The 15,049-nt window shown below is 33.8% G+C and overlaps 1 protein-coding gene across 1 annotated transcript; it reads right to left on the minus strand.

Moving 5' to 3' along the window:
• Window positions 1-1,621: 1,621 nt before the first annotated feature.
• LOC139842732 (uncharacterized) lies at window positions 1,622-2,540 on the minus strand. The gene is made up of 2 exons (XM_071832842.1): window positions 2,490-2,540; window positions 1,622-2,101 (listed from the first exon to the last, which is right to left on the minus strand). Exons 1-2 carry the CDS (start codon window positions 2,490-2,492, stop codon window positions 1,622-1,624), a joined length of 483 nt encoding a protein of 160 aa, XP_071688943.1. The 5' UTR covers window positions 2,493-2,540.
• Between the last annotated feature and the right edge of the window lie 12,509 nt (window positions 2,541-15,049).

Genomic DNA, 15,049 nt, shown 5'->3' on the forward strand with positions numbered 1-15,049 from the left:
AATGAGAATAAAGTGTGCAGCATCGTAAAAGTGAACGGGGATCAAAATCTGCAAAAATCATACACAATATTAGATGAACTGAAGTAGGCGCAAGGACGCAAGACAATACCTTGCGCCTGAAGCAAGGACGCAAGGGCGCAAGAAACACCTTGTGACTAACCTTAAACACAGGCGCAAGGACGCAAGGACCACCTTGCGACCATCCTAAAACACAAGACGCAAGGACGCAAGGAACACCTTGCGCCTGAAGCAAGGACGCAAGAAACACCTTGCGACTAACCTTAAATACGGGCGCAAGGACGCAAGGACCACCTTGCGACCAGCCTAAAACACAAGACGCAAGGACGCAAGGAACACCTTGCGCCTGACCTAAATGAGACGCAAGGTCGCAAGACTGAACCTTACGCCTGTTCCAGAACATCTCAAATTTTAAAATTTAAAGGGGGAATTAAAACAAACCTTATCACAATAGGCCCAGGATGGATATAGCTCATCACTACCATCCCCTAGTCCAATCAAATACATATAATCAGGTGGATTCTCCCCTGTGATTGCTACTTCTCCTCTTTTCTCCGCTTCTTTCCGTTTCTCTTCCTCCTTTTGTGTATCATCATAATAGGACTGAAACGCTGCAAGCCTAGAAAGGAAACCCAATGGCATCACAGTCCATCGAGAACTACAAGCAAACGAGTCGGTCGGGATAACAGGAGTGGAATACTGGCTTGCTCGGGGGAGAACCCTCTGATGATATCTCAACATAAGTGTAGCCCATCCATCAATATGCTACAATTGTGATAAAATAAATACGTTAGAAATTAACTGAAGATTTTCAAGAATGAAAACAAATAAGCAAGAAACTTACTAAGTTTTCCAAGTATTCGGAATATCCAAGACCAAGTAACCTGATCCAAAACTCAGGTGTGAGGTATAAAAATTGTTCGTTCTGAAAAATGAACATGCACCGCGTTTCTTGCTTATTATCCACCATACTCTTCGGATCCTTTGAAGGCCCAACGTGCTTTCTATCATCTCTCCAAGCATTTAGTGGTGGTGGTAGTAGAGTTCCTTGATCATTTACTAGCTTGTTTACCATCGACCAAATTTCCTCGTCATTAACCCAATCCTTTTGCGACCTTTTACGCTTTTTCACAATCGGAGCAACAACAGCTTCTTCAACAATAGGGTGAGGTTCTTCTTTTTCTTGTTCTTCAGTATCTAGATTAACAACCTCCTCAGCCTCAGACACCCTCAGCCTTTTCACTTTCCGAGCAACATCATCTGACAGCTGTGATTTAAAGAAGTCAGTCAAGATGGCGCAAGGGCACAAGATACACCTTGCGACATACGCAAGGACGTAAGGTATGACCTTGCGCCACATATGTAACATAGGCGCAAGGTCGCAAGATATAACCTTGCGCCTGTTTGGCTAAACAAGTGCAAGGACGCAAGGTATGACCTTGCGCCTATTTTTTTTTTTTACAAATTCAGCCTGTTTACTTACAAAAATTAATAAAAAAACTGCAAGTATAAGGTAAAAAAACTGTAATTAAAGGCTTACCTTCTCGATTGATTTTCTGTATCCCGGTGTTGTGAAAGGGGAGCTTAGTACACGTGTTGGTCGTCAATCTCTCATTCCACGTCTAATCCGTTGAGCTGATTTGTCGTTTTCATTGTCTGAGAAGGATCGACCAAGTAACTCCTCATCTTGATGTTGCTCTTGTTCTGATAATCGTTTCTCTTGTTCAGATATACGTTTCTCGTGATCATTTATTTGTTTTCTACACTCTTGCAGCTCTTTTTCTTGCCTATCCATCCGTTTCACCAAAGAATTGTATAATTCCTTTGCATCAGTAGATAAGTTTGTTTGAGACTGAGATTGAGACTGTGATTGAGATTGAGATTGAGATTGAGATTGAGATTGAGACTGTTCTCCACCACCATGTTCCTGATCTTGCAGTTCATCTTCAACATGTTCTTCAACTTCCTCATCAACTTCCGTCCCATCAAAGTATTGGCAACTTTTTATCCACCATTGACATCCACTCTCAACATCAGTGGGATGCAGAGTACGAAAAGGTCGTTTATTCTTCGAACAATCATCCTGTACAACAGCAGCAAAAGTTAAAAAAAACAGGCGCAAGGACGCAAGGTGAACCTTGCGCCTTCTTTTTAACGAGGCGCAAGGACGCAAGGTGAACCTTGTGCCTCATTACTGACGACGCAAGACTACTCTTGCATTTGCCATAAGACGTAAGATGCAGGCGCAAGGGCGCAAGGATAAATCTTGCGACACGTAAATAAACACGCAAGCCTTAATCTTGCGTTGCCTCAATAATACAGGCGCAAGGTCGCAAGAATGGACCTTGCACCTTGACTACGCAAGGATGCAAGATTGATCTTGCGCCCATCATAGAACCCATTTTATCCTAAATGTTTAATCTGTATTCTTCCAGCACCAACAAAACTTTTATATTATAAACAATACTTACCATAACGTTTAGTAGATGCAGGTAATCAGTGACTGAAAAAGACTCAGCCGATGAACGTGTCACGACCCGGAAAATTTCGACTAATTTTAAACCCAACTCTCGATACGATGTAATATTTTTGACACAATTAGTCAAGTCTGTTAGGATGAGTCTCAAAAATTTTGAACTGATTCATATATTCAATTGACCTTCGACCAGTTTCGATGATTCACGAACATTAAATTGTAAATAGATCTGTGTATATATATGTATATAGATAGTAATTGGAAATATAATTTGAATTATTATATGTTATTATTATTAAAACTAATTATGTAAAATAAAATAAAATATAATATTATAATAATTACTATTTAAAATAGATCAAAATATAAAATTTAAGTAAATTAAATATATATTTGTGATTTCGAATCTAATTAGTAAACGTCAGAAACACTCGGTTGTCATTTCACTAATGTTCATATAAATCTAATAAAAATTTATGAAAATTTAAATTGAAAGTTGAATCGTAAATTGATTATGAAGATTTTAGGTTTAATATATTTTTTTTTATCTTTTTAGTTTAAATGTTAGTACTCCGTACACACAAATTGAAACAGAAAATAAATAATTTTTGAACCTTTTTGATCAGGTTTCAAACGGTTAATGAGTGAAATAATTAAATACATTTAATCTAAAAATTTGGGATTTTTAGGGACACTTTTATACGTTAACTGTTCGGCAATGGACACGATACAGTTATCCGGGAAAAAGTGTCGGCAGAGTGTGAGAGGCTGCTAAGTATTCTTTCCACGTTTTTCTTTCTTTCTTTCTTTTGGTTTGTTCCTTACCACTTGACACACTTTCATTATATATATTATATATGTATACATCAATTACAGGAAATTAAACCAACCACTTTTGTCATTTATTTATTTTTGAGTTGGAATCACACAAAACCGCATACATATGCACATGTATTGAAAACCCATTTCCATCTCTCAATTTAATCTTCACCTCTCTCTCTCTCTTCGTGAACCTACAACTACAATCACACACCACTTGTTATATACATATAGATATGAGCATGGAGAAGATCAACCATCTTTCTGCTTCCTTGTTCTATTTCTATTAGCACAATACACCTCACCATTTTCCATCGTGAGCACAACCATTCCAACCATGGCTCATCCGGCTACCACCTATAACCATCACCCACCATCTTCCACCGCCACCTTTACACCCATTTGATCACTAATATAATCTCCACCCCCTCTTAACACTGCCGGAGATCATCATGTTCAACCACCTAGAACCGTCTCTTTCTCACCTTCTTTATCTAACTTTTCTATTTTCTTTTCGAACGTGAATAACCCACAATACCTTGAAAATACCAACGAACACAGACACCTTCTTGTATAATTCGTATATGCTGTAACTTTTGAATTCGATCAACATTAGATGAACACCACCACCATAACCCACTTCCTATTCTCTATCATTTTGAACAAGCCCCAAACAGAAAACCCTTATGTACTTTCTGTTTTTTGGTTATAAGAAATCACACACGCAAACACCACCTACTGCTGTCCCACTTTATCGCTGCTATTAGCCACTGTTTCTGTTTTCCTGCTCAGTCGTGAGCCATCACAAACAACCGCCAACACCTCCCTCTCTCTCATTGTCTCTCTCTCTCTATCCATATATTTTTTTTTGTTACCTGCTGCTATGCTTCGAAAAGGCTGATAACATGGTGTCTTTCTGCTTCGTTTCATGTTATAAAGTGGATCGTTGTTGATTCATACTGATTATAAAGCGGTATGATGAAGATGCAAGTTGATAAAGATAAAGATGTAGGGTCGATTAAATTATGTCGTTCTCACTCAGTTTCTAACACAGAGTAATTGACAAGTCTTCCATCCACTTGTTTATAAAAATATGTATGTAACAAGTGGATCACGTATTAAAATGATAAGAAGTCCTTTTTGTCATGCGTGTTTTTTAGATATAATGTATGATATGGCATGATAATGATGGTACATAAAAATAATGATGATGATGAGTCCGTAATATGATGTATTTAGATGATGAAGAATACACGAAAATAATAACAGTTTAAGTATTATGATGATGGGTTCATGATAATAATGATGACGGATGAAAATAGAATGAATGAAGGTGGAGTTATTAAATGGGTTTTGTTCTAAGAAGAAGAAGGAAACGAAATTAAGGTTATATAGAATTAGGCTATGTTTAAAACAGAAAACCAGAAGGCAGAGGGACGGTTAGGGATTTTGTCAGGTGAATTAGAGGTCCTGAGTTCGAACCCAGGCCACTACAATATGTTTTTTTATTATCAAAAGAAGCTGTTGGGTCTATGGAAATTCTGTTGGGTCAAAATACATATGGGCCGAACTATAGGATAAGAGAATTTATTGGGTAAAATAAAATAGAAAGTAAGCAAGGGTTCAATGGTTGGGCGTGATGTTCTTAATTAAGAGGTCTTGAGTTCGAGCCTCGTCTAGGGCAAATCTTTTTAAAGAAGCTTTTAAAGGGTATTCTCTTTTATTTTTATTATTAGTATTATTATTATTATTATTATTAAGTATTAGTAAGTATTATTATTTTATTATTATTATTATTATTATTATTATTATTATTATTATTATTATTATTATTATTATTATTATTGATAGATTATTTATTATTATTAACACAATTATAACATAATTATTAGTATTATCATTATAAACAATTTTTATTATTAGTACTATCTTTATCATTAACATTAAAATTATCATTATTATTATTATTATTAGAATTATCATAATTTTTATCATAATTAGTATTATTTTTATCATTATTATTATTATTACTATTAATATATCAAATGAAGATTTTTTAAAAAAAAATATTTATGACATAAAACCTAATCATATTAATACTTTTGTAATGGATGTTAATTATCTATATAAAGATAAATATATTTAATTAAGTTATTAATAACACACATGATATAAAATAACAAATAAAATCACTAATAATATATATATATATATATATATATATATATATATATATATATATATATATATATATATATTTATTCGATTACCATTACATGTATTAATATACATGATTGAATAATAGGTTCATGAATCCGAGGTCAATCCTACACTTGTTTAATGTCGTCATATGTATTTTTACTACAAAATACAGTATGGTGAGTTTCATTTGCTCCCTTTTTAATTGCTTTTGCAATATATATTTTTGGGCTGAGAATACATGCGCTGCTTTTATAAATGTTTACAAAATAGACACAAGTACTTAAAAATATATTCTACGTTGAGTTGTACCACTGGCATATTTCCCTGTAGCTTGGTAACTACTATTTACATGGGTATTGTAAACGCGAATCCTGTTGATAGATCTATCGGGCCTGACAACCCCAACCGGACTGGACGACCAGTATTCAATGGTTTCACAGTACTTCGTTTTGGTGACTACACTTGGTACGGTGTAGTGAGATTTCATAATAAAGGGAATATGCGACATTGATTAAATGTTAAGTATGGTTACCAAGTGCTCAACCACTTAGAATGCTTTACATACACTTGCCAGTGTATTATGTTTATGATAACGGAAATCTTGTGGTCTATTAATATATTGAAATGATTATTATGATAAACCTATGAACTCACCAACCTTTTTGGTTGACACTTTTAAGCATGTTTATTCTCAGGTATGAATTAAGACTTCCGCTGTGCATTAGCTCATTTTAAGGACATTACTTGGAGTTGATCATCGCAATGGGACCAAATGTTGATGACTTCGTCCAGGAGGATAAGGACGGGTTGTTACAGTTGGTATCAGAGCGGTGGTCTTAGCGAACCGGGTCTTGTATAGGTGTGTCTAACTGATAGTTGTTTAGATGCATTAGTGAGTCTGGACTTCGACCGTGTCTGCATGTCAAAAGTTTTGCTTATCATTTAGTGTCAAAAAATTATTTGCTTATCATCCTTAAAGTCTAGACATGTCTTACTGCCTCTATTACATAGACAGTGTATAGATAAATTCATATCTTAGCGTATCTGTTATTGTTACCTTTACCTGACAGCTTCCGTAGATTCCTCTGTAACTTATGGGATTTTAGTATTATATATGCATATGTAAATTATGTATTTCAGGGTACTAATCTACATCCTATAATATATTTCTTATCGAAAACCCTTCATCTGATCGTACGAGATGAATCCCTCAACCAGTTCGAGTCCCTCAGATTTCGTAGCTATTCCGATAGTTATTTCGACATGGATATTTACCTAAGCTCCGAAAGCAGTGTCCTCGGAATGAATCAACCAATCATCCATCCCCAATTCATCTGATGGGTTCGTAGTCTACTTAATTATTAGAGACAAGAAGAAGGTGATCCCTTCCATCCACCACATTGCCCTCTTGGCAAAGAACTTGAAGCACTTACCGACGAACCAGTTCGAAACACCATCTTCACTCTCATTTCCAGAATATCTCGCAACGATTATACAATATCTCAAATTCTAAACCTTATCCATCCCCTTATTCAAACCGCCAATCATCTCGGAATAATAGAAAAAGTCAACGAATTTCGCGCTCGAGTTGTAGCTTTGGAAAATATGGTGCAAAACCTACCAGCTTCAGCAACATCACCGGTACCAGTAGTACCACCAGCATCGGCACCAGTATCACCAATAACACCAGCCTCAACATCACACGCCTCAATATCACCATCCGTACTTCAAATATGATCTCCGTTCTACATATCGTTCTACACCGACTATCTTCGTTCTACATATCGTTCTATATCAATTACCTTTGTTCTACATGACAATTATGTAATCTCTAATGTTTTAGAGATTATATATTCTTGTTCTAACAGTAAATCAAATGAGATTAATATCATATTAACTCATTAAATCCATGATTACATCTGAAGAAAATATATATGCAGGTATATTTTCATAAAGATTGTAATTAAAAATTCGTTTGTACAAACTGTTAATGGTGAAAATATTTTAACGGGTAGGTAATACTCGAGGAATATTTAGATTTCACATTAATAAGTTGCACTGTACATTCTTCGACTCTGATTCAACAGTCAGTCACTATTCTACTTATATCCATAGATATACGTATCCGTTCATCACAGAATCCATTTTCGTTCAATTTCATATTTGGATTTTGACCTATCAGAATCCAACAAGTGGCATAATGAAGAAAATATCGGACAAAGTAAAATTTGTTAGAAACAAACGAACTAACTAATTGAAATATTGTTAAGAATCCACGCTAACTGTTCCTAGCTAACTGTTCCTAGCTAACTGGTTACATTTTATTTATTGCAATTTAATTATCACAATTTACATTCTCGCAATTTACATTCTCGCAATTTTATTTATCGTCATTTAATTTCTGTATTTATTTTACGCATTTTAAATAATGGGACACGTATACAAGGTTTCGACATATCATATCGACCCATCTATATATATATTTCGGAACAACCATAGACACTCTATATGTGAATGTTGGAGTTGGTTATACAGGGTTGAGGTTGATTCCAAAATATATATATGGTTTGAGTTGTGATCAATACTGAGACCGGTACACGGGTCACGATACGTATTAATTAATTCGAATATTATATATTAAATTATATATGAATATATTGGACGATTGGACAATTGGACTGTTGGACTGCTAACTTTGGAAAATTAAAATGAATTAAAATATTGATTATAACATATGAAACTAAACAATTCTTCAAGTTTGCCACTTGATTTCATCTTAAACCTCATTTGTACCTCGACAATACAATCCGCGTTCAAATCTTTCATGATTTTTGAAAACACCTCGATCGGGAGGTTGAACCAACTGCACTTCATCTACGGAAGAAAAGATTTATGCATATAGTTATGCACCTGAAAAACTCTCGGAACCTGATTAAACGTTTAACACGTATCTGTGCTAGCTCCGTTGGCATTGTTATCACCGAAGATAACATTGCAATCCTTTTTCAAAGTAGCCAATTTTGTCACAGCTCCAGCAAGTCAACTTCAACTTTCATTCGGGTTTGCCTTATTATAACCTTGATATATATATATGCGTGCTCATTTATTGTTACCAGAGAACCTTTCATATACCATCATATTACCATCAGCGTTTAATCATCTAAAAACATAATTCTCCTGCAAACACCTCGGTTTGATAACCGATGACCTATATCCGTTAACTTTGAAAATGCTGACGAAGCGGCATGTTGTAGATGGTCTTAATAGCCAAAAGTTGATGATAAAGAAGGAAGTGTTAGGAACGCTCGATAGAAAATTTGGTACTGAAAAACGGATTGAGCAAACCATGAAGGAGACCAAGGACAAATACAAGGACCAAACCCTATATTCAAAGAACCCAGATAAATCTGGATCCAATGAAATCTTTAGAGAATATCTTGCTCCGTACCTACGTTAAGATCTTGCGGAAAAATTTTTTCCTTATCAACTTTCGAACTTAGAAATTCCAAAATATCATCATAAATATCTTCGATACTTCTGAAGATATTTTCATAAATATTCTCGTCCGAAATTATATACCTCTTCGTTCTATCTGTGTTACATCCTAAAAGAAACTGTTTTAGTTTCTATTCTTCTATAAAATTTGAGTTTAAATTATGAATGTTCTTGGAGAAGTGTAGGGAATTGAAGCATGAGTTAGTATAATATAATGACGCTGGGCCAACGTGGTTATATTACAGTAAGTCATGCTAAATTTCTAATGTAACGTAATGATGATTCACAGACCTTATCCTCATCATGTGTCATGTTACACGACTCTTTCATTCTACTTAAGCTCTATGTATATCACGGAAATATTCCTTGATATTTCTGTTATTCCGTAATTTCAACAGTTTACTAATAAATCGTGTTATTTCATCTTCTTTCTAATTAGAAAATTTCTTTAAATCCCTTGAATTCCGAAAAATCCACCATGACTACGTTAAAAGTTAAGACGAAACTTTTCACTCTTTTGTGATAGCTTCACTCGTACGCTTCACATCATCGAATCGTTCTATCTATATTAATCAATAATGATAAAACTCTATTTATCAACTCATATTCGTCATGAAAACATTCTTATCGTTATCCATGACGACCTCTATCAAATTTCGGGGACGAAATTTCTTTAACGGGTAGGTACTGTCACGACCCGGAAAATTTCAACTAATTTTAAACCCAACTCTCGATATGATGTAATATTTTTGACACAATTAGTCAAGTCTGTTAGGATGAGTCTCAAAAATTTTGAACTGATTCATACATTCAATTGACCTTCGACCAGTTTCGATGATTCACGAACATTAAATTGTAAATAGATCTGTGTATATATATGTATATAGATGGTAATTGGAAATATAATTTGAATTATTATATGTTATTATTATTAAAACTAATTATGTAAAATAAAATAAAATATAATATTATAATAATTACTATTTAAAATAGATCAAAATATAAAATTTAAGTAAATTAAATATATATTTGTGATTTCGAATCTAATTAGTAAACGTCAGAAACACTCGGTTGTCATTTCGCTAATGTTCATATAAATCTAATAAGAATTTATGAAAATTTAAATTGAAAGTTGAATCGTAAATTGATTATGAAGATTTTAGGTTTAATATAATTTTTTTTATCTTTTTAGTTTAAATGTTAGTACTCCGTACACACAAATTGGAACAGAAAATAAATAATTTTTGAACCTTTTTGATCAGGTTTCAAACGGTTAATGAGTGAAATAATTAAATACATTTAATCTAAAAATTTGGGATTTTTAGGGACACTTTTATACGTTAACTATTTGGCAATGGACACGATACAGTTATCCGGGAAAAAGTGTCGGCAGAGTGTGAGAGGCTGCTAAGTATTCTTTCCACGTTTTTTTTTTCTTTCTTTCTTTTGGTTTGTTCCTTACCACTTGACACACTTTCATTATATATATTATATATGTATACATCAATTACAGGAAATTAAACCAACCACTTTTGTCATTTATTTATTTTTGAGTTGGAATCACACAAAATCGCATACATATGCACATGTATTGAAAACCCATTTCCATCTCTCAATTTAATCTTCACCTCTCTCTCTCTTCGTGAACCTACAACTACAATCATACACCACTTGTTATATACATATAGATATGAGCATGGAGAAGATCAACCATCTTTCTGCTTCCTTGTTCTATTTCTTTAGCACAACACACCTCACCATTTTCCATCGTGAGCACTACCATTCCAACCATGGCTCATCCAGCTACCACCTATAACCATCACCCACCATCTTCCACCGCCACCTTCACACCCATTTGATCACTAATATAATCTCCACCACCTCTTAACACTGCCGGAGATCATCATGTTCAACCACCTAGAACCGTCTCTCTCTCACCTTCTTTCTCTAACTTTTCTATTTTCTTTTCGAACTTGAATAACCCACAACACCTTGAAAATACCAACGAACACAGACACCTTCTTGTATAATTCGTATATGCTGTAACTTTTGAATTCGATCAACATTAGATGAACACCACCACCATAACCCACTTCCTGTTCTCTATCATTTTGAACAAGCCCCAAACAGAAAACCCTTATGTACTTTCTGTTTTTCGGTTATAAGAAATCACACACGCAAACACCACCTACTGCTGTCCCACTTTATTGCTGCTATTATCCACCGTTTCTGTTTTCCTGCTCAACCGTGAGCCATCACAAACAACCGCCAACACCTCCCTCTCTCTCATTGTCTCTCTCTCTATCCATATATTTTTTTTGTTACCTGCTGCTATGCTTCGAAAAGGCTGATAACATGGTGTCTTTCTGCTTCGTTTCATGTTATAAAGTGGACCGTTGTTGATTCATACTGATTATAAAGCGGTATGATGATGATGCAAGTTGATAAAGATAAAGATGTAGGGTCGATTAAATTATGCCGTTCTCACTCAGTTTCTAACACAGAGTAATTGACAAGTCTTCCATCCACTTGTTTATAAAAATATGTATGTAACAAGTGGATCACGTATTAAAATGATAAGAAGTCCTTTTTGTCATGCGTGTTTTTTAGATTTAATGTATGATATGGCATGATAATGATGGTACATAAAAATAATGATGATGATGAGTCCGTAATATGATGTATTTAGATGATGAAGAATACACGAAAATAATAATAGTTTAAGTATTATGATGATGGGTTCATGATAATAATGATGACGGATGAAAATAGAATGAATGAAGGTGGAGTTATTAAATGGGTTTTGTTCTAAGAAGAAGGAGGAAACGAAATTAAGGTTATATAGAATTAGGCTATGTTTAAAACAGAAAAACAGAAGGCAGAGGGACGGTTAGGGATTTTGTCAGGTGAATTGGAGGTCCTGAGTTCGAACCCAGGCCACTACAATATGTTTTTTTTATTATCAAAAGAAGCTGTTGGGTCTATGGAAATTCTGTTGGGCCGAAATACATATGGGCCGAACTATAGGATAAGAGAATTTATTGGGTAAAATAAAATAGAAAGTAAGCAAGGGTTCAATGGTTGGGCATGATGTTCTTAATTGAGAGGTCTTGAGTTCGAGCCTCGTCTAGGGCAAATCTTTTTAAAGAAGCTTTTAAAGGGTATTCTCTTTTATTTTTATTATTAGTATTATTATTATTATTATTAAGTATTAGTGAGTATTATTATTATTATTATTATTATTATTATTATTATTATTATTATTATTATTATTATTATTATTATTATTATTGATAGATTATTTATTATTATTAACACAATTATAATATAATTATTAGTATTATCATTATAAACAATTTTTATTATTAGTACTATCTTTATCATTAACATTAAAATTATCTTTATTATTATTATTATTAGAATTATCATAATTTTTATCATAATTAGTATTATTTTTATCATTATTATTATTATTACTATTAATATATCAAATGAAGATTTAAAAAAAAATATATATTTATGACATAAAACCTAATCATATTAATACTTTTGTAATGGATGTTAATTATCTATATAAAGATAAATATATTTAATTAAGTTATTAATGACACACATGATATAAAATAACAAATAAAATCACTAATAATATATATATATATATATATATATATATATATATATATATATATATATATATATATATATATATATATATATATATATATTTATTCGATTACCATTACTTGTATTAATATACATGATTGAATAATAGGTTCGTGAATCCGAGGTCAATCCTACACTTGTTTAATGTCGTCATATGTATTTTTACTACAAAATACAGTATGGTGAGTTTCATTTGCTCCCTTTTTAATTGCTTTTGCAATATATATTTTTGGGCTGAGAATACATGCGCTGCTTTTATAAATATTTACAAAATAGACACAAGTACTTAAAAATATATTCTACGTTGAGTTGCACCACTGGCATATTTCCCTGTAGCTTGGTAACTACTATTTACATGGGTATTGTAAACGCGGATCCTGTTGATAGATCTATCGGGCCTGACAACCCCAACCGGACTGGACGACCAGTATTCAACGGTTGCACAGTACTTCGTTTTGGTGACTACACTTGGTACGGTGTAGTGAGATTTCATAATAAAGGGAATATGCGACGTTGATTAAATGTTAACTATGTTACCAAGTGCTCAACCACTTAGAATGCTTTACATACACTTGCCAGTGTATTATGTTTATGATAACGGAAATCTTGTGGTCTATTAATATATTGAAATGATTATTATGATAAACCTATGAACTCACCAACCTTTTTGGTTGACACTTTTAAGCATGTTTATTCTCAGGTATGAATTAAGTCTTCCGCTGTGCATTAGCTCATTTTAAGGACATTACTTGGAGTTGATCATCGCAATGGGACCAAATGTTGATGACTTCGTCCAGGAGGATAAGGACGGGTTGTTACAGAACGTTTCCAAAATAAGGCCCTCGGTGCTCCATTTTTGTCTGTCGTGTGGGCAAAACTTTTAATGGTTCGTCGATATGCCTCAAGAATCCAAATCTACAAAATTAAATAAATAAGGACGCATAATAAAATAATATACGATTCAAATGTAGTAATATTATCCAAATCTACCAAACTTTTTTTTTTACCTTAAATGACCACATAAAACCCGCCAAAGTTAAAAACCCCATCTTGGCCACGGAGGTTCACCCGCGATGACTCCGGGCTGCCCGCAAAGCGGGTAGTCGCCCTGAGATATAGTCGACTCGCATAGCGAGGAGGAAACCCAGGCTAATAAAAAAAAAAGGCCAAAGTATAACCCTTTCCGACCTCTAACTGACTTTCCCGAGCTTGAAATCCATCTTTAACTACGGGGTAAGTGGCATCCCAAATACGATTACCCCACGGGTAGTCATTCAATTTAGTAAAGTCTTCGACTAACCATAGGTATTTTTTGCTCACCACATGAATCCCTTGCTTACCCATAAATGCTCTCTCCACAATCAAAATAATGGCTAGTCGAAACCACATCTTCATCACTAACCACAAAATCATCACCATTATATAAAAGCTTTTGGATATCAGTAATTGTAATGTTTGCATTATCTTTACGTTTTGAGAAACAACGTCATCTAATCGGTGGTGTTTCTACATCATAACTTCTTGAAATGTAATGTGCCATGTCCGTGCGACGACTAAACCTAAACCCCGTGATGAGACAAAATTCCCGCCTACTAAATCTAATTTTGAAATTCGGACGGAAACTAAACCATATTTCCTCATCATCAGCTGGGTACTTTTCGTCTATTCCTATCGGCCACTCACTCTTTCTTTGGAGCATTGCATGTACAAGGCCCGGATCATTGCCCGTGTAAGAAAGATCTAGCCAAGGACCAAAACAAGTTCCCCTAAAAAATTTTTGTTGATTTTCAGTCATTAATGCCTTTAGTTGAGGTATAACATTCAACATATTCTTCATCGTCAACTTCGCCTCAACATATCCCTGAAACAGACAGTTTTTCAGCAAAAAAGTACAGCCGCAAGGACGCAAGTAATATCTTGCGTCCGATTTATCACACAGGCGCAAGAACGCAAGACGTGCTGTTAAAATACAATGCAAATTTAGAATAATATGGAATTAATATATGTATATGGGTAAAATATCTAGATATTAATATGTATATGAAAAATATCTAGATATTAAAATGTAAAGAAAAATCTAGATATTTATATGTGTAAGAAATATCTAGATATTTATATGTATAAAAATATCTAGATATTTATATATATCCATGGAAATATCTAGTTTCTAGAAACTTCCATGGAGTAGTATAAATAAGGGTGAAGATTTCATTTGTAGAGTGTGAAGCAAGTTGTGTGAAGTTGTGAGAGTGAAATAAGAAGAGAGTTGTGAAGAAGTGAGAAAAGAGTGAGTTAGAGAAAGAACGCTTACAAGTAGCGAGTAGAAAGAAAGTGTGGTGAGTGAGTAATATTGTAATTACATTTTGTATTAATAAA

Source organism: Rutidosis leptorrhynchoides, chromosome 4 (assembly GCF_046630445.1).
Source record: "Rutidosis leptorrhynchoides isolate AG116_Rl617_1_P2 chromosome 4, CSIRO_AGI_Rlap_v1, whole genome shotgun sequence".
Lineage (NCBI taxonomy): Eukaryota > Viridiplantae > Streptophyta > Magnoliopsida > Asterales > Asteraceae > Rutidosis > Rutidosis leptorrhynchoides.